Source organism: Synchiropus splendidus, chromosome 12, assembly GCF_027744825.2.
Source record: "Synchiropus splendidus isolate RoL2022-P1 chromosome 12, RoL_Sspl_1.0, whole genome shotgun sequence".
Taxonomy (NCBI): Eukaryota; Metazoa; Chordata; class Actinopteri; order Syngnathiformes; family Callionymidae; genus Synchiropus; species Synchiropus splendidus.
Genome location: NC_071345.1, coordinates 12,310,270 through 12,330,810, shown reverse-complemented (window position 1 = coordinate 12,330,810; position 20,541 = coordinate 12,310,270). Strand labels below are relative to the sequence as shown.

Below are 20,541 nucleotides of genomic sequence, written 5' to 3'. Positions count from 1 at the left end.
GACACGATTCAAAGAAAGAACTATGTCAATGGCCTGTGTGTGAGTAAGGAGTACTTTGGAAAGCTTCTAAAAAGAAGAAATTCTGCAATATTTCCATGGCGTAATTAGTTGATGCAAAACTTTACCTGAAGGTCTCATTTCAGGTCACTTTCATATGGTTCAGTGGAAATTTCTTAGCTAAAAACGTGTCCCACTTTCAAGAATGACAGCAGTTGTCTCGTCATCAAAGCGCTGTCTCACACTAGTGGGAAAACACATGTCGAACCAGTTTTGTCAGACATCATTGCCCTTTTTTAACCTTATTCAATTGTATCATCTAATCTGAATAAGGTCATGTATTACTTGTAAGGTTTTGTCACAATAAAAAGGCCATGGCACATTTGACAGCAAAAATTAAAATAAATAAAAAATGACACCAGAAAGTCAATACAAATATGGATGCACATTGTATTACATATGGCTCTATAAAATACAGTTACTTATTTTAGAAGTGTAGGTACAATACAGTTACAGTTAAATGTTGACATGAATGAATGAATATTTCAAGATCCTCCAATATATTCTAATAACATTTGACATTTGCATGATTTTCTTTCCATTTTGTGACATCGCTTCCGATACATATAGTGTAGTCATTTGGTCAAACATTACACAGATATCGCAGTATATAGAACAGTCCTGATAATTTCTGCCGGAACATTGGTTTTTACTATTGGTTATTGCGAATATCGGTTATTACTGTTTGTTAACTGTTCTCGTATTTTTATAATATTTAATATTTGGAGAAAATCAAAAGTTTATTATCACCACAAAATGAGGAGTATTCTGAATACTCGAATATTTTACAATTAATCGGTATAGTGTAACGGCAACCTGACGCTAGATTGACAGCACGTTACAACCAGTCAGGAGTCCGTTGACACGCCTTTACTTCGCTCTAATTGGCCATCTACCTACCGTGACATCCAAATCCGCCTTCTCATTGGTTGGTACAAAAGTAGGCGGGTTCCTGCTGTGTTTGTTATTGTTTTTGTGGAGCAGTCCGACGCGAGCGGAAGACAGATTTGAAGTATTTCCAGAATCTTGATGGATTTTTGAGAAGGTCTGAGCTTTTATTGCATTATTCTGAAAGAGAACGAAACGAAGAAAGGTAATTTAAGTCGCGTCGTGTTGTGTACAGCTTGATTTGGTAGGTGCGGTTTCCAGAAATGTCAATGATGAGCATACACGTCATAAATAACAGTAGCTTGCCTTGGTATGTGTATAAAACACAAGGGTTTCAAGGAGAACCTGTCACCTAGAAGCGCTGCGGTGTGGGTTTCCAGCTGGCGGACCATGAGCCACCAGTGACGTGGCCTGGTCTGCTGGTGTAGGCCAGATATTGTATTGCTGAACTTGTAACCACGAACAGCGACAGCTGTTTCTGGTTTTATCTGCTGCTGTCTGTGTCGACAGCAGCAGTTTCAGTGAGGCTCGGTTGACGTGCATGCCTGAACAGAGCTTGTGCTCTTCACTGCTCCAGCTAGTAGCTGCTGGGCTGTCAACATCTCCTGAGGTGTGTGGGCTGGTGCCCCGTGACAGGAAGTGAGGCAACCCTGCCTCCAAATGTAGACTGTAGACGTGAAACTGGAGATAAAGTACAGCACAAGCGTGGACTTCGGCTCCAACCGCAGACTTGTCTCTGAGGCTGTGTCGCTTATTGTCATTTATTTTCATGCTTGTGAGGAATACTATGCTGTCATACTATCAACACAAACAAAAGTGAAGTAAACTATTTTATTATGACTTGGCTCCAACAGTCGGTCAATCTAAGTTCGTTGCTTGGCAGGTGTGATTATTTACAATTACAATTAGTAATCTAAAAATATGAATCATTTTTGGTTGGAAAAATAGGGACTCAATCCACTGTGTCAACTGTGTGATTTATATATTTATTATTTTTGTTATTTTAAACCCTGTCGCTGCGAAACGTAATATTTTGTCGAGGGGTAAGAAATATTACATGTTAGGTCAAACACACACTTAGGACTTAAAATAACATTTTATTTTTAAGGAACATATATTTAGTTATTATTTAGTTAAAAGTTGAAGTAAAAAGTAAAATGATGATTAGTTCCCATTAACTGGATCTTGTGGACATGAATCCCATGTGTATTTTCTTCTGAATAATGTCAGCATTTTGGTGACTTTTTGTCACGTGCTATTTATTTAATACAAGCTATGCTGTGCTTTTCAATTGGTAGTATTTTAAAATGTGTTTATTTTTTTCATAGACCTATATTGAAAACATTAATTTTTGGTGTCAACTTTAAGCTCAGAGGTAATAATTTTAAAAGTCTTTGTACATTAACATTTATTGCTTGAGAGATTTTCATTTTGACTACTAAGGGTTTGTGTTGCCAAGAACCCGACTGTATGACCGGCATCACAATACTTGAGCCACGATGCGAGAGTACGATACACGACACGCCGCAATGTCACAATGTTGTTGTGACCAAAATATTTGATTGAAAACTATTTTAAATATAGGTGTGTAAAATTGTGTTACCGTGTTACATACTGACACTTCACTTAAAGTGCGTCAACTTTGTGACATTAGATGCATTAAACCTTTTGTCGGCACAAAAATGAGTATGTTGCATTTTACTATTGTTTTTAAAATCTATTTTTATTAAAAAAAGAGCATTAGGAGATTGCCGTACAGATATTTCTTACACATATATTGATTACATAACTGTTTGGTTTTTTATGTAGTAACTGAGAAGAATACTAAAGAAATGTTAAGCTGCAGTAATGGCAAACAAGACCATGTTAAACTTAATTGATAACTTGTGACTGACTGCTCTTCAGATGGGGAGTCACTACCAGCGCTCTGTACCACTGGAGGTGAGGAGAGCAGAAGGAGAGAGAGTCCGAGCCAAGCATCCTGACAAAATACCAGTGAGTATGGCTGCTCAAATTATTATTATTTTTTTTTTAATCACGACATCAGCTTAGTTGTCTGTTCCTCACCAGATCATCGTGGAGAGGGCGCCGAGGTCACGCGCCCCTGAGTTGGACAAGAAGAAATACTTGGTGCCGTCTGACTTGACAGGTGAAAAATAGATGTGGAGAACTGCATTAAAGTTTACAAATCCCAAAAAACTTTTTTTTGTTTACAAATATGACAAAATGAATCATAAATTAAATTATTATTTGGCTTTATTATTTGTCTATACTAAAAGACTGCTCTTTTAGATGATAGTACAGTGGCGATTTGTTTTTACTTCATCCTCAAATACTACATTGCACAGGTGAAATTATTTTATAGCAGCGTATTGTTCAAACTAATTTATTGTCTGAATTATAATTTTTAAAAACATTTTTGCAGAGGAGCATCTGGGTATTAACCCTAAGCATTGTTTATTACATGTTTTGTAGTTAAATAACAATCACATTTAAATATTTGATATCAAAATACCATAAGAGTTGATCAAACTTAAACCTCCAAGTGGCGCAGCTCAGACAAGACTGTTTCAAAATAGGATGTTTCCAAAGACAAGAAAACCAGAAGGAGTATTTTGGTTTCGGCACCTCGTCTCAGTGTTTGTCTCCTGCTTGTTTTTTTTTTTCCTCATCTCATGAAACGAAACTGGGTGTTATGTCCTCTGACTTTCCTTGATTGTTCCTTTTTTTTATTTCAGTGGGGCAGTTGTGTTTCCTGATTCGTCAGCGAGTGTCTTTGAGACCAGAGGAAGCTCTCTTCTTCTTCGTCAACAACTCTCTGCCCCCGTCCAGCTCCCCACTCTCAGCTGTGTATGAGGTATCCAGCATCGCACCAGAAACACACACACTCGCCTCCATTCACACTCGTATACCACTATCTTTGTGGGGACCTTTCATTGCCTCTCACCCTAAAAGTTTTAATCTTAACTTCACGGGGACCGGCAAAAAAAGTCCAATTCAATTCTTGGAAACATACTGAAACATAGCTATACAAGTCTACACAAACACACACACACACACACTTGTATATCTATCCTTATGAGGACCTCTCATTGCTATAATGCTTTCCACAGCCTCTCACCCTTAACTTAACCATCCAAAACACATGGCTAACTGTAACCATGACTCTGAACCAAACTTAAAGCCAAATACAATGAACACATTTTACTGACATCATGTCCTCACAAGAAGATGGTTTGTCAAGACCTGGAACTAAGCATGGCAAAACATGCCCACACATACACAGTCAATATTCTTATGTTTTGTGAGGACCTCTCATTGACATAATGCTTTCCCCAGCCTCTCACCCTAAACCTCACCGTCCAAAACACATGGCTCACCTTAATCAGGACTCTGATCCAAACTTGAATTCAATTGTAATGACCCGGTTATTTCCAAGTTTTAATCCTCAACTTGTGGGGACTGGCTAAATGTTCCCCCAGATCCATAAGGCTTCATATAGGCTATACAATACAATTTCCCACAATATTTGTGGGAACAAGGATTGGTCCTCACAAGTATAGTAATCCTCAGCCTCTCACCATCAACTTTACCATCCAAAACAAATGGCTAACCTTAACCAGGACTCCTGGTAACCAGAGCCACACTTGAACCCAGTTACAATGATCTTGTTATTTTCAAGTATTTATCCTCAAACTGAGGCGCAACCACACGAGGACCCCACAAAGCAAAATGTCACCACAGTGTGTTTCCAGGTATTGGTCCCCACAAGTATAGCTAAATATCACACACATACACACACAAAAAATGGGCGCTTGAATGTGTATTTAGACACACTAACTCACACTAACAACCGATACACAGATCAAAAGCATTAATGCCATAACATTAACATTTGTATTAAAACATTGTTAAAAAACAGGCTAAATTCCTTGCAACATTGTGGAAGGATGATCTGAAGTGGGGCAGGTGCCAGCTGCGCAGTCATGATGTCATCATCTTTTTCAAGGTTGAAAGAGACACTGCACTTCAATAGCCTGATTGTTCTGCTCTCCAGCTCTGTGAAAGGTCAAGGAGGTTGGCATGGAAGGGCTTTTTTCCCAATGGTTCCATCCTCCAGCATGCAGCCTCATGTGTGGCAGGACTTAATCTATATAAGTTAGTAAACTATCAACACACAAGGAAGGACCACAGGCAGCGAGTGGAGTTCACTGCTCTTTCACCAGCCATATTTGGCTGCGTGTGGTGTGACAAGACTGATCTTCTGGCTCATTTCTGTGAACTCTGCTAACCACAAACAACTGTGCATCATGAAGGGCCTCTGCAGCCTTGCTTGAGTTGGTTGAAACATGGGACTGTTCAAGGCAGGTGGAGGCCACCACAATGATCATGTTAGTTGGAGCTCATCCACACTCCACAAGTGTTCCAGGTGTTTGTGTGAGATGATAGTGCTGTTTCACTTCATTCACATTGTGCAGTGATAGAGCAAAGACGCTCCAATGCAGTGAAGGATAATATTAAACCAGGGAATCGAAATGAGACAAAGAAGCAGTGTTTCATTGTGTTTTGTTGTGTTGCAGGAGCACCACGATGAGGACCTCTTCCTGTACATGACCTACAGCAACGAGAGCGTGTACGGCGCCTGAGGGGGAACCCAAAGGAGGAGAGCTAACAGCTTGTCAAATTTGAAAAGTTAAAGGCTGAGTTTTAATCCTGTATTATCCTTTAAGTTGTGTAACTTGGTGGAGGAAAAGCTTTGTTGGATTCCCTTTGTTGTGCTGGGATGTGAACGTGCTATTACACAGGATTTTTTTTTTTAAATTTTATGTTTGATTAATGCACAGAAATGGCAGTGAGAAAAGAAAAGGCTGGTAACAGGAAGTGATTTTAGATGAGCTCTTCTCCTTCATCTGTATTTAATGCAAATAGTTTTTTGTTTTTGTTTTGTTTTTTTTGTAAATTAATATCACCAACGTTTGTGGCAAATAAACACTAAAAATAATAACTTTTGGGTGTGACTTTTTTAAGGATGATGAAGTGAAAGTACCACATTTTGACAAACACTGGACTCGGAGGGAAGAAGGTGAAGTGATTACCAGACGACCAACTCGACCGCTCCCTTCCCAGTGAAGAAGGAGGTTCTACACTGAGTGTCAGGTGGTTCCATGGGCGGGGAGACTCCCTTATCGCCTGTGCCCATAGTTAGACTTTGAGAGGGGCCGTCAAACCGAAAGAAAGGAGAGCAAGAGAAAAATGAAAATAAAAAGGTAGAAAATTATGAAATTACACTTAGAAATGCACTGAAAATGTTGGTTTGTTGTGTTTTATTTATACAACATTCCATTTAAAGTGTCTCATCTACTTTCAATTCTGATGTATTTTAAGGGACAATAACTACTCCAAAAATAACCAGCAAAAAAGACGAATAATTAAAAAAATAATCATGCAAAAAGCTATGTTTCAGTTGCATCATAATGATCAATAAAACAATGCACAAGACAAAAATGACAATGTCTGTTTTATCGTTTTACTCCAGGAGGGCCACATAAATGCAGTCAAAGGGAAGCATTTGGCCGCACTGCCCAGGTCTGTTCTACAGGGTCACCATAAGTGTTTAACCATGTCAGCTAGTTTGCTATCTTCTAGTTGGATTCTGCTGTGACGTCGTACATGCGACACTTGATATGTAGTCCCAATCATTATGTGTTTTACAAGCAAATAAATGAGAAATGTAGTCGAAACTCGCATCATTTTTTGTCATTTAACTACTTTTCCGAGCTTAGGTCCAACGGACTGACAGGAAGGGGCGGAGACTTATGCTGTTGGGTGATGTAAGGTTATTAATAACATATTAAATGGTATTCTATAAAAGGAGTTTTACTTTTTTGTAAAAGGTGAAATGTGCTCTCTGTTTTGGGAGCTCCCAACACACACTGATCACATTGATGTACAAGACACGTGGCAGCTAGGATGATAACAACAACAACAAACATGGAGGAATCCCTGAACAAAAGCAAACAAAAGCATCTGTTTGTTTTTGTTCAGGGAGGTTTTTCGCAACACAATGACCAGCGTTTCCACTACTCTGAATGTACTTGAAATTCTTAGAAAATTGTGAAATTATCATAAAAATATTTTCAAAGAAGTGTGATTGCACCACAACACCAGCAATAAGTCAAGTGTTTCGAAAGAAGTCGCTCTAAATGTTGCTGAGTCATATTATTCAAAAATACAACCAAAAGAAAATAAGAAGCAAAAAAAAACAAAAACGTACTAATCGGGTGCGTGTGTCTTCCTTACTTTGACAGACACAACTTACCATTGAAATGAGCTCAACTCCAAACAAAGTATGAACTTACTTTGCACTTGATGTGCAACATCATGAGAAATATGTGGAAATAAAAAAAAATGTTGATGACTTGTTTTGCCACTTGACATTGCAGATCTAAATATGAATTACATTTAGCAGAAACACCTTTTGCCTCACCCTAATTTGATCGGTCATTTCTAGGAAGAGCAGACAGTAGAAACAGTTTGAGGAAGTCATCGGCCGTCTATAACTCTCAGACAGCAGAGGACAGCTGAGCGCGGGGCAGTTCTACTCAGAGGTTCGACTCAGGGACCAGATTTGGCATCAGGTGTGCAGCAGCAGAAACCTCGCATTCAACTTGTTATAATCCATTAATACAGACACCGGATAAGCAGGTTCTGTGCTTTTTCCCTGGAAACAGAAAGTTAGAGGAGCATGGAGATGGAGACAGTGACTGAGAAGACGGAGGAGAAGGAAGGAAGGAAGGAGGAGAAGGAGGGGAAGGAGGTCAGCAGTAAAGGTACGAAGTTTCGCGTGGATTTAAAAGCAATTCTAAATAAGAGAAGTTAACTTTTTAAAGCTTTCCCTGTTATTCTTTGGGGCAGTAGAGGAAGCAGAAACAGCTGAATACTCCCTTCTACGTCAGCCGACTGAAGACATCTACACTGAGACTTATTTTGGTAATTCAACTCACCAAAGTCAAGGTAAATCGACACTTAAAAACCTTGCATATGCGATGCTGAAACTCAAGTACAACAGAAATGTTTACTGAAGAGGAGAAAAATAATAATTGTCCCACTGATGTCTTAAGTATATCTAATAATTATAGTTTTGTAATTTTTCCACATCTATCGAGAGGAAGAAAGTCATAGTAAAATAGAAAAAAAGAAACAAAGTAGTGTCCGCCTCTTCAGTCCCTAGTTTCACTTTCTATAGTGGTAAGAAAAAGTCAAGGTCGTCAATGCTCGTCACTATCAGTAGAGAGCAGTGAACCGGCTCAATGCGTGTGCCAACTCGAACATAGAACAACAGTGTGTGATAAAAGCCATCTATTTATTCACTTTATATAGGTTTCAAATTCGATTAAAATTGAAATGTTGAGCATACAATTTAAAGCGGTTGGAGACACCTACACTGAAAACAGAAAAAAATGATGTCGATTACAAGAAAAAAAAACAATATAGCAGAAAAAAGTGTTCAGATAAATTTGACACAATGTCAAATATTATCTTGAAAAAAAATGTGTGTGTTTTGTGGCTGCGTTATACAGACACAAACATTTTTGTGTGTGTGTGTTAATTGCTCACAAGAAAACAGTTTTGAAAATAAATATATCATCACATCATCAAATTAATATATAGTTGAATCAACGAAGCGAAGCGATGTCCAGAATTCAGAAGAATTCAATGTCAAGTCCTCCAGTTGCCTAAATAAAAAGAAAACAAATCATAAACATCAGGTATTAAGTAAAGTGTGGCGCGTGTCACCGATATATTTCCATCAAAAGAAAGGAAAATAAAAAGCAGAATAAACAGGTTTTTTTTGTTTTGTAATCTATGAATTTCACTATCCCTCTCCCATAACACCCCGATTCTTTAGAATGCAGCTGCCGGACTGTGGTCCGTTTCACACACTGCTTCCCCCTGTTTGACCTGTTGCCCTCGACTTCTGGTCCATCGAGTCTCGCACCACCCGAACACAGTTTCTTCCCTTGGGCCGTTCAGACCGACTCACACCCGCCCTGTGTGTAGTCACTGGAATTCTAATGTGTTCTGCTGTGTTTGGAGGTCAGAGAAAGCTCCGTCTGCTCCAGGCTGCCTGTGTGATCCTGAGCTGCGTGTCACTGGTTCTGCTGCTGATCCTCATCATCAGCAGCCTGAGTAAGGGGCTCAGTGTGTGATCAAAATTGTGACACTGACTTCAGATCTCACATACAGCACTACTGCTTTCTATCTGTTTTTGTTTTTTAATCCTGATTTAGAAGAATCCAGCAGTTGTTCGCATTTGGAAATTGACTCCAGCACCTGCAACACCAACTGTGATAATGTGATGCCGCAAGACTGTGAGTGTAACAACTCTGAAACTGTTTTAAAAGTTTACATGACAAAATCAAATTGGTTCTGTATCTTAGCTTTTTTTTCCAAGGTAACAAATGGCACTTTATTTTTTCATTTTATTCCAATAAATAAAATGAAAAATGCTGCATCACTGATAACATATATAGTAACTCATTCAATTTAATCACACAAAACAATGTTTCAAAAATGCATACATTAATATTACATGATCCTTAAAAAAACAAAACCAATTGATGAAATAAAATGAAATAAAAACTATATTTAAAAATATGGATTTAAAATAAGTAGATCATTATGAAAACATTCATTACAAAGGCGTTGTAAAGTTGTTTTTTTTATTTTTATTTTATATTTACATATACTGCTCACTAGCGCAAAGTAAACAGCGGTTTTGTCAAATGTTTTATCATGAAATCCCTGAAACTTTTATTCGAAACACTTTTGAATGGCGAAAATGATGTAGGCGAAAGTTTAAGTGCAACATTTTGTCCCCAAATCCCGGATAATTCCCGTTATATATCATAACCTCGGATATTTTCAGTAGTAATAAAATTCCGACACTCATGAACGCATCACTCTTTCGCATCCGAGATGGGTAGATCATCCGACAGTGAGAAAGAAATGAAGAAATGCAGCGAAAACAAACACGCGCTCCGAAAAAGAAACATATTACGCGTTTATTCCAGTTTGTTCAAAAACTTAGTCTCACTAAAGCGCGATTCATGGGGAAGGATACATATTTAAAAGCTAGAAAGTAAGAACGAAAAGTGATACTTTTCTTAAAACATTTTAGAAAATAAATTTGTACTATTTATCCCAAAAGTTGATTTGAAGTACCAGTAATAAATAATACAATACAAGCAATTGTGATAACAAAAGCCTTCCAGCTACAGAATAAAGCAGAAATGTGCTACAGTTTACTGATATAAAATGTTGTTATCATTATGAGTGTTGTTTCTCTGTTTCTCCTGAAGGCCCCCATTGTCAGTACTGTCCCGACGACTGGCTGCAGCTAGACCGCTCCTGTTTCCACTTCTCCACAACAAGACTCAACTGGGACGACAGCCAGAGAAACTGCAGCGCGTTGGGAGCATCGCTGGTAGTGATCTCCAGTTCGAATGTCCAGGTACCGGCTGCTGTCACAGCAGGGTGTTCGACATGCTACTGATGACCCATACGACTTTCTGTCCTAGAATTATCTGGTTGACAAAGGGAGCCTCCCTTACTGGATCGGGCTGAGAAAGCGAAACGGCCGCTGGACCTGGGTTGACAACGCTAACCTGACCACGAGGTGAATCACTCAAGACCACTGTCGTGTCAGTAAACAGGAAGTAGGAGATGGGTCGTCTTGAAACAACTCGGATGTAAATTTGGTTTCACTTTATGAAAATACAATGATAATTGTTTATATTATTATTAAATGTATAGTTATTTATTTATTGTCTTCCTGTAAAAATACATATTGTCCAGGTTGTAAACAAATAAGGAATATATATATATATATATATACATTTAAGATGGGAGTAACACAGGGAGCAACTGCAGTGAGCTCCGCTTCACTCAGTGACATAAGTCAAACAGGTGACTCACAGGGCAGTGACCTATCCATCATTTCATAACAGATCTTCTTCAGAAAAAAACACCCAAAAATGCTTCCAATTTTGAACCATTTCTTCTTTTTTCCAAAATTGCCCAATCGTGGAAGTTCCCTGATGTAAGACTGAGGTGTGTCCAGTGACAATGATTCTTGTGAATACTCAACACCGTTATGCAACCCTGCAGAAAAATTGACAAGTTCAATGGTTCATTTTGATCTGGCGCCCGGAATCCTGACCGGAGCCAGTTTGCACTCGCAGTGAAGATCCTCCATCCTGTTTGTTCACGTTCACTTTACTTTGCTACAAGTGGATGTGTGACGTAAAGACGTGACCAAAGAGAGTTTATTGTGGAAAGAAGGTGACCAAACGGTTAAACTGAATTTGTATTGTGTGCAGATTCTGGTCCAGCAGCTCACCAACAGGCGCGTGTGCGTTCCTGAATGCAAAAACTAACGACAGTAAGAACTGGGAGACGGCAACCTGCACTGACAACGCCTACTTCATCTGCCAGCTGAGGATCTGACAAAGAAGCTTCGACTGGCTTGCGAAGATTCCACCATTTCTATTGCTGGCATGACTGTCGCTGTATTATTCTTTCACCACTCACCTGTGCGGTCATCACCCTCCATGGCTCTGGACAGAGTCTTTGCCAGATGGCTGAGCTCCTCGTGTATTCATCCACAGATGCCACCCAAATTGCAGGTTGTGTTTCTTATTCTTATATTATTTTTATTCATTGTGCCCTATTTTCTTTAATCTATTAAGATGGATATGATGAACTGAATGATTTGCTGAAAATATACATGTACATTCTTCAGAAAGAATATTGAATCATGGTAATTAAATGCTTTTCATACACAAGAAAAATGTTTTTTAATCTGCTCTTCAACAACAAGCAATGGAAAATGCACGAAACCATTCATACGCACTCATGCATGCACCGTTGGCCACAATTTAATTTTCATATATTTGCATAGTTAAAAACATAAAATATTCATATCTTGAGCTGGACATGTTCCACAGCGCTTCGTTGATTCACCATGAAACATACAAAGCTCCGTAATACTGAGGGAACAATTGCACCTTTGACCGAGTCCACAGAGTCGTCTTGTTCGTCGGCTTCACAGAGAGTCTCTAGACGTAGTTGATGTCCTGGTCGTCCTGTGGCTGCTCCGGCTCCAAGTCCAAACCTAAAGCGCTGTGGCGGATCACCTGCCATCCGGACATGGGTCGTCTCCTGGGTCTGAGCTTAGGGAATCCCACTGCGTCCGACTCCCGAGCCGTCGGATCGTTCTTCTCCTCTTCCTTCTCGTCCTCTTTGGAGAAAGCTTTGATGTAACGACGCATCTTCTGCATCATGGGGTCGTTTCGGTCCTCCACCCTGGAAGAGGAAGGTTTTGTTTCTATGTTTTTAACATACAAATATACACTTTTTATCGCATGGCTTAGCAACTTTTTGTTTTTATATTTGGGGGACACAGGTACATACTTCATCATTTAACCACTATATGCATCTGAAATAGACTCAGTCCAAGTCTTAAATAAATAAAAATAATTTTATAATTTATTCTCCCGCTACTGTTACACTATTAAGCTATTTACATCGGGTGGAAATAACATAAAGTTACTGCACTGTGCACAAGTAGCCTGCACTCTTTACTTTGAGGGTTGTCCCCTCTACTACTATTTTTTTTTAAACATGTCATCATGCAAGTAACAGCCATACAGTATATGTTGTTTATGTAGAATTTTTTGCATGGTATAACGTCGTAACTGTAACTACACAGGTTGCCCGGTATTGATATTTCAATCCCCTGTATCTAATACATATAGCAGTTGCCAATTGACAATAAAAGCTACCTACCTTAACTCACTCTAATCCAGACCCGAGCAAAGTGCGGCCCGGGGGCCATATGCGGCCCGATGCCAGTATTTCCGTGGCCCTTTTCACGTCAGACTAAAACTATATCTCTGATGTCTCGCAATTTGTCTGTCTTTCTTGTTCTTGCTCTTTCAGTCACCACCACTTCAGTAGTAAATATAGCATGTTCTTGTTACATTTTTCTTCTTTATATTGGCCATTTTTGTGTTTTTCTTGTTCCGCAAAATATATTGAAGAAATATTGAAAATACATTTTGAAATAAATTGCCTTTTTATCTTGAATGTCAAGTCTACAGTTATGCTGATTCATATTAAAATTAAGTACATTTCAAATGATGTATTTCAATAGGTTTTATGGCATATTCACACTTCTAAATATCCTTAATAACATTTCATCTTCTTAGATTCATTTTGTCCTTTTTTGTACTTAAGTATATATTTTCAGTATTTTTCCATCATGTTTTGTCATATAGTCATCGCTGTCTTTCTTTTGGCATGTTGGCCCCTCACAACCATTACAGTTTCTAATGTGGCCCTTTGGGAAATTCAATTGCCCACCTCTGCTCTAATCCATCAAAAATAATCCATGGGATAGATCCAGGGGCCACAAAGAGCTCTCATGACTAAACTTTAAAAAGTTTGTGCGTTGCTGTTGGTTTTATTTTTCTGTTTGGTTTATTTTTGAACAAGCAAAAACTTTCACTTCGTCATAACTAAAATAGCTTCATCTTTATTTCCTGTCGATCATCAGTCTTACCGTAGATACCAGCGCTCTCTCAGGCCGTAGCTGAGTCCACACACACCAAGTCGAGGCCAAAGGCAGCGCGGCAGCCTCCTCTCCAGCATCAGGGTGGTAGCCACAACCTGCAAAGTCATTCACGACCCGCATGACATCACCGACACGGCTGCTGCGGCGCCTGTCTGTGTGCAGTACCTGAGTCCTCCAGAGCTCGTCTCTCTCCTGAGCCACCCTCCAGTGTGTGTCGCTCATCATGGCGATCAGGAGGTTCAGCAGCAGGATGTAGGAGACCACAGAGAAGGCGCAGTGGAGCACGTGGACGATGGGAGGCGTGATGAAGGTGTGGTCCACCGGCAGGTCGATGAGGCCCACACTGAGCTCGAACTGGGAGAAGAGGGTGATGGGGAAGGAGCGGTACGCAGGGATGGAGTCTGGGTCCTGGGTCATGTAGACCATCCACAGAGCTGGACGGGTGCAGAGGACATCTTTTAATCCCTTTCACTGCAGACGCCTTTTGTTGCCGATGAACAGCAAAGACTCACATGTGGAGAATCCCAGGAGGACAATGAAACTCAGCCACATGAACTTGGTCAAGTCACCGAATATAATCTAGAGGAAGTTGCAAAGGTGTCACATTAAGTTCATGCACACAAGTCATGATGACTAATATTTCTGTAAGTACGCCAGTCGCAACTTGTGCTCACATGCTCGGAACCCTACGGCTTAACACAGGCGCAAATGATATGCAGGTTTTTGCAGGCAAACATACAGCCAAGATATGGAGGCCATGAAATTATGAGCATTTTATTGACATTAAAGCACTGAATGCGCAGCAGTGAGGAGCTCCAGGAGCAAGGCGGCAAGTTCTGGGAAAACACTGGGGCAAAAACAGTGCATTATGCTCTTTAATGTCTGTAAAACTCCTGTCACTTCATTGGCCTGGTGTGACATGTCCAATTTTATTGCCATCGTGGCATGCGTTCGGAACATTGTTGAGTTTGTTTTCATCACTACAATTAAAAACTAGCTCATAACTGATGTTTGGACTGATGTATCCTCACACACTTGTAAGCCGGTACACAGAAATCACCACCATTTTTACAGTGTACACCGCTCAGCTGCACCTGTGGCGTTTGGACCAGTGCAGCTTATGTGTTGACAAAATCTTTTTTCTTTGTAAATTTCGTGGGTGTGGCCAGATACACTCTGTAGTTGGGAAATAATAGTTCAGTTCATTTGGAAACTAGTTAACTACCGTGTCTATTTCTCTTTATTAGAGTTGTTATAGTAATAGCAGTAGTCGAAGTAGTAGTAGCTGCAGTCGCAATAGTCATAGTAGAAGCAGTAGGAGTACCTCTAGCATTAATAGTAGTAATAACATTAGGACCTTGTGGTCAAAGTACTGGTCATAGTACGTGGCTGAATTTGTAGAAGCTGTGGTTGTAGCAGTAATATTAGTAATACTGGTCGAACAAGCAGTAGTGCTAGTGGTAGAAGTAGAAGTAGTGTATTCATAGTAGTAGTGACAGATGTTGTAGATGTAGAAGACGTCAAATAAGTTGTAGTAGTGATAATAGTAGTGACAGCAGTAGCTTAAATGTAAATAATTGTAGTTGCAATGGCAATAGTAATAAAGTAGTAGTGAGCATAGTAATGGTAGGTAATGGTAAGGTAAATGGTATTCAAAGTAGGAGTGGTAGTAATTGTTTGAGTAGCTGTGGGTTCATGAGTCCAGCTAGTTCAGCTGGGTTCAGTACCTTCTGTATCATGATGACGTAAGGACCCAGCATCTCAAAGCCGCGGGCAAAAAACATGACGTTGCTCCAGCCCAGCACTAAACACAGAGCCATCAGCTCGGCTTCCCCTTGCAGCCCACAGCCTCTGAAGATGCACAGCAGCACCACCAGACAAGCGTAGCTGATGCTGTCGGGAAGGATGAGCACACCGGTTAAAAACAACCACCGTTCATGTCATCTTAACTGGCTGGAGCATGACAGCTGGGCACTGACAGGATCACGTGGAACGGGCCTCCCAGTGCTGTCTGGCCGAAGTGACCCTTCGCCCCCACTCTCAGGATGTCGGGGATCTGTGGAGAGGACCCAGCAGAAGGTGTTACGGGCAGCTCCGGGAGGCTGAAAGATGGAAAACACACCTCCAGCAGCAGGATGATGAGAGCTCCTAAGAGGCTGATGACCTCTCCTGCCAGTCGCAGAGTGTCTTCATAGGTCACGTAGCTCTCCTGCAGCACCAAGATCAATGTTTGAACATGAAAACTGTCAAATACAATTTAATAAGAGGCGCTCACAGCGTCTTTAATGTCATGAAAACTCACCTGAAGTGTTTTTTGGACCCTAATCGTTTTGTCCAAGTCAGAGTTGGTGTAGTTCTCCGGAGCGTCCTTCAGGGGGCGGTATGAACAACACAGAGTGAAGATCCCAATGTACAACAGGTAGAGGAGCATCAGCAGCCTGATGGATGGTGAGACATAAAGCTACTTGAGTCACAACAAAGTACTACTTTAAGAGTTGCATACTGATATCACTTATGTCCTGACTGACCTGAAGTAATGTTTTCCATACAGGTTCCACTTGAGACTCACCAGCTGTCTCACAGGTGTCACCTCCAAAATCCTCCGAGCCTGGTGAAGGGTTTGGGTTTGTCAGCACTGCTCACGTGGAGCGCTGAAGCTTTGCACCCACCTCTCTCTGCGGGCTCGCTACGATCAGCTCCAGCACGGACATATTGTCCGCCCACGAATCAATCTCAGTCAGATCGTAGAGGTGAGAGGTCAAAGGACCTAGACTCCACTGGACTAGACGCCGCTTGTTCACCAGGTGCTGGAAAGCCTGTGAGAGATTTAAGGAGGAATGAAAGAATGTCTCTTCATACAAGAACTCACTCACTGCGGCAACCTCGACGTACCACGATGTTCCCTTCTTTGGCGGCAAGCTTAAAAGGTGTGAGCGCTCTGAAGTTTGGGACCATGTCCAGCGGCACCGACTGGTCCAGCTCGGCGTCACGTGACATGATCAGGTCGATAGCTTGACATGCTGTTGACTTGTTGGGCTGCAGAACCAGAACGTGGAGCACTGTGTTACCTGGAGAGAGAGGGGAGAAACCGTGTTAGATGAGAGGTCAGATTTCTCTTCTATGAATGGGAAATGAGCTGAGCTAGAGGGCCCTTTTATTATCTGCACCATTTACCCCGATAATCCTGGACCCGGGTACTGGCCCCTGCGTCAATCACCATGGAGATGATTTCTTCATTCCCAGCACAAGCAGCAAAAGACAGGATGTGCTCACCTGTTCACAATAAATAAAGTAAAAACACAGCCATTAGTTATTATTATTATTTATTTTCTACAATATTTAGATAAAACCAGAAGCCGCTGTTTATAAATAAACAGCTCGTGAATGCACTGTGCGCGACCACAATACACATGCAGTTAGTGGAGGTCTGCAGCTACTGTTTGGCCAGGATGGCGAGGTGAAAATGAGTAACTTTGCTGCGATTTTCACACAGCAGCCTCTCCTCGCCAATGCATTTTCAATGGAGGGCAGATTCGCGCTTGTCGCATCTCCGCGACACGCAAGCAAATTCGGAAAGTGTTACAGTAATTCTGAGCACATTTTATGAGAGAGGACAAGTGTGACTACAATACTGGAGATTTTCATGTTTCTGCACCCCACCGTTTGGCTACATTTGCAGTTTAGAAATGCAAAACCAGCTTTTTTTCTCCTGTGCTCCAGCTTAACTGCTCAATCTAACTTTTCGATTTTTGCCAAATCTCGGGTCTTTTGACGCCGATTTGTGGGCTAACGATACAACTTGGCTGTGATCATTTTTTAAGGGTGAGAGAGGACAAGTGAGGCTGCATTTTGAGCTTTTTGCTGAGTTTCTAGGCCAAGGTTTGGGGGATCTGTGAGCCATTGAAGTAGTAGCAAATTTCTGAAATGGTGAATCCTCTTTCCATTCATTTTCAATGGGAAAAATTGGTCACAAAACCTGGAATATCTCAGAAAATCTTGCTCCTAGGTCAGAGAAAAGTAATAGCAGGCGATTCCTGGTCGGGCCACAGGTTTTGGCTTTCGAACCACGTCTCTATGGCAAAATCTCTAGGAGCACCAATTTTAGGTGGATCTAGGTTACGTCTCTGTTCTGTTATAGAATAGTGAAACATGAGATGCAGTGTATGCAGGGAAGTTAAAATGAGATTTTTGACTTGCCATAGTAGATCAGCCCACCAATCCGCTTGCGGAAGTAGAGTCCAGTGACCCGCGGTGAAGCCACATCGGCCCCACGAGTGATGAGGTGATGGACCAGGCTGATGTTCTGATTGACCACGGCGATGTGGAGGGGTGTGACGCCTAAGGTGGGTGAGATAGCATCATGTCACAAGCTTTTTGTAGCTTAAACCATTGAGGATAAGGACCATAGTTGCTGTTTGGATTGCTTACCGTGGAAGAGGTCAGAGGTCATGGGCTCGTTGATGAGCTCCGGAGCTCCGTCCATCAAGGCCACAGCTGCGTCCAGGTTTTCACTCATCACCGCGACATGAAGTGCTGTCTCCCCTAGAGCACCTGAGGAACAACAACAGACCCAAGATAAACAATGGAAAATACAGATGACGGTTTCAAGCATTGACAACAATGAAATTCGTCCAAGCTCTTTCCAAGTGGAATGAATGAAAGAATCTGGTAAAACCTCATCTGCACTCAAGCACTTCTGCAGACTTCAGTCAAAATGTCACTTTAAGAGTCCGGAGCAGAACAACTGGTTCACCTCTCTCGAAGATATTTGTGGACGAGCAGCTGAGCAGTTTCTTGATGCAGCCGACGCTGTTGTTGTTTGCCGCGTAGAAGAGAGGAATGTCGTTGATGCTGAAAGATATCCGGAAAGAAGCAGGTCAGAAATCTTCGTCTGAGGAGTGAATCCAGTGTGGATGAAGGACAAACATCCTACTGTTTGGTGTGGAGCATGAACGTCTCGTCCAGCATCTCGTTCCATCCTTTCTTGTTCTGGAGCCGGAACCGCAGCTGACTCCACCAGTGGTTGAGCTCGCTGGGAGCAGATCGAGCCAGAGATGGGGACATAGCCAACTGTGGCGCTGGTGGAAGATGAAGTGTGGATTATCGTGTCTGTTTCCCACAATGTTTTTCCTTCCTGTGGCATTGACAGCTGTTAATACCGTACTGTAGTGTTGCCGTCGAGAACCCCTCACCCAAGACCCAGGTCGAGTCAAGACCAGAGCACACAGGTGGTCGAGACCAAGACCAAGACCAAGAGGACTGGAGACCACTGAGGAGGGCGAGACTAAGACAGCACCAAACTGAATACAGAACAAACTCATGGTTTGTTCCATGAAAGAATTTCAGTTCTTGATTTATGTTGCAAAAATGACTAGTGTTTCTTTTGCGGTTATTAATAAATGAATGTGTTTATATGGATAACAGATTTCTGTATTCAGTTTGGTCTCGACTCAGTCTGAGCTAAGGGGATCTTGACCACACATATACATATAAACAGCAACATATAAAACTACCTCTAACCATTCTTTATTACAGCACACGTCTCTTTTGAAGCACTTATTTCATGTGACATAACATACCTACATACCATAAATTCCTCATCATACCTTTAAATTTGAGAGTAACATGCTCATGTCAAAAACAAAAACATGGCTGTCAACACGCATCACAATGACACTGTTCCCATTTCATCCTAAGATAAATGGAAATATCCGACCTCTTTATTCCTAGCATATTATGTGACCTAGCGACAAAATCAAATTGTAGCAAAACATAGTGGATCGTAACAAAGCAGTTCATACCACACATCTTCCTATCACAGTGTAGCACATCATGCTGAAACAAACTGAAGGCCTCGTGGCCAAATCATTATGTGGCCCGCAAGAGCCTCACAAATCACATGGATGTAAAGGAATTGGATGGGTCTTGGGCCCATGTTTTCAGTGTGTAGTTTGTGAGTATTTATTTTGGCCCAAGACTTAAACTTTGTTTAGGTTTTTGGTCCCTTGTGTGACAAAATTTGGGGCCCCTATTGTCACAATATATTATGGCACATAACACTAATCATGGCTCATATTTTCATGAATTTCCCTCCCAGGCAAACCAAAATCCTTTCTTTGTCTGCTGCTTATTACCATCTCGACCATATCATATTGTAACGTGTCACATTGTATTTGACCCATTGACGTCATTTAGTCTGATGTCATACCGTAGCGTTTGAGTGTTAGTGAGTCTTAAAAATGATCTGACTCTCTGTGTAGTTGGAGCTGGATTTCAAGCAGACATGAGCGCCTTTATTCACAAACACAGCAGCAGGTTACGACTCTCCTGACCCTGTCATGAATGAAAGTCCCTCCATGTTTAAGATGCTCGACACACACAATGCTGTTAGAAAGCAGAGGTTCTTACTGTTACGCAGGGACCGGGCAGCTCCTCGTCCACTCGATCATAACACACAGATTAGTCAACAACAAGGCTCGGGCAGGTAACTGCAGAGAAGTGAAATCTCAGCGGCACACCAATACATATTAGCAGGCGGCGAGGGCGGAGACTCCAGGCTGTGGGCGGATGGAACACACTGGGACAGGTGAGGCAGAGAGAGTCGGCAGCAGCAGGTGGATCATCATTCACAAATCCTGCGGGGAAAGTCAGTCCAGTCCACCCTTTATTATAAAATGCCTGCTTCCTGAAGAAGTGTTTTTTATTTTTCTGTCAGGTCAGATTTGGGATTGGTGATTCAATAGCCTCTAATCCCAGCCTATCTGCTGTCACATCAGCAGACTGTCTGCATTCCTTGGAATTCCTCTCAAACCTGCATGGCCACTATGACACTTCTGCAGCATCATGACACTCAAAACATTGTGGTCATTGTTCCTGGTCAAGCTTTTAAAAAAAAAAAAAAAACCTGTTTAAAAATTGCTAGCGTGTGACTTCACTCAGATATGAACCCATTTTTGAAA

The 20,541-nt window shown here is 41.3% G+C and overlaps 3 protein-coding genes across 5 annotated transcripts; 2 read left to right on the top strand and 1 right to left on the bottom strand.

Moving 5' to 3' along the window:
• Window positions 1–1,002: 1,002 nt before the first annotated feature.
• Window positions 1,003–5,961, top strand: zgc:92606 (uncharacterized protein LOC100000242 homolog). The gene is made up of 5 exons (XM_053881185.1): window positions 1,003–1,150; window positions 2,851–2,940; window positions 3,016–3,094; window positions 3,684–3,802; window positions 5,526–5,961. The coding sequence occupies exons 2-5, from the start codon at window positions 2,851–2,853 to the stop codon at window positions 5,589–5,591; spliced, it is 354 nt and encodes a 117-aa protein (XP_053737160.1). The 5' UTR covers window positions 1,003–1,150; the 3' UTR covers window positions 5,592–5,961.
• Window positions 5,962–7,456: 1,495 nt separating this feature from the next.
• On the top strand, window positions 7,457–11,816 carry si:dkey-26c10.5 (uncharacterized protein LOC563797 homolog). Of its 3 annotated transcripts, none has more exons than XM_053881183.1 (8): window positions 7,457–7,583; window positions 7,677–7,775; window positions 7,864–7,959; window positions 9,043–9,135; window positions 9,237–9,317; window positions 10,308–10,459; window positions 10,527–10,624; window positions 11,328–11,816. In XM_053881183.1, the coding sequence occupies exons 2-8, from the start codon at window positions 7,691–7,693 to the stop codon at window positions 11,452–11,454; spliced, it is 732 nt and encodes a 243-aa protein (XP_053737158.1). In that variant the 5' UTR covers window positions 7,457–7,583; window positions 7,677–7,690; the 3' UTR covers window positions 11,455–11,816. The 3 variants fall into 3 exon arrangements, with proteins under 3 accessions (XP_053737158.1, XP_053737159.1, XP_053737157.1); XM_053881184.1 differs by having other exon boundaries at window positions 7,861–7,959; window positions 9,240–9,317; XM_053881182.1 differs by having other exon boundaries at window positions 7,861–7,959; window positions 11,328–11,815.
• On the bottom strand, window positions 11,655–20,137 carry trpv6 (transient receptor potential cation channel, subfamily V, member 6). Its single transcript, XM_053881180.1, has 17 exons — window positions 19,991–20,137; window positions 18,516–18,660; window positions 18,336–18,433; window positions 18,011–18,133; window positions 17,780–17,920; window positions 16,757–16,855; window positions 16,475–16,650; window positions 16,252–16,398; window positions 16,111–16,190; window positions 15,885–16,020; window positions 15,705–15,791; window positions 15,562–15,638; window positions 15,310–15,475; window positions 14,095–14,161; window positions 13,748–14,016; window positions 13,571–13,677; window positions 11,655–12,312 (listed from the first exon to the last, which is right to left on the bottom strand). Exons 2-17 carry the CDS (start codon window positions 18,644–18,646, stop codon window positions 12,066–12,068), a joined length of 2,151 nt encoding a protein of 716 aa, XP_053737155.1. The 5' UTR covers window positions 18,647–18,660; window positions 19,991–20,137; the 3' UTR covers window positions 11,655–12,065.
• Window positions 20,138–20,541: the final 404 nt, after the last annotated feature.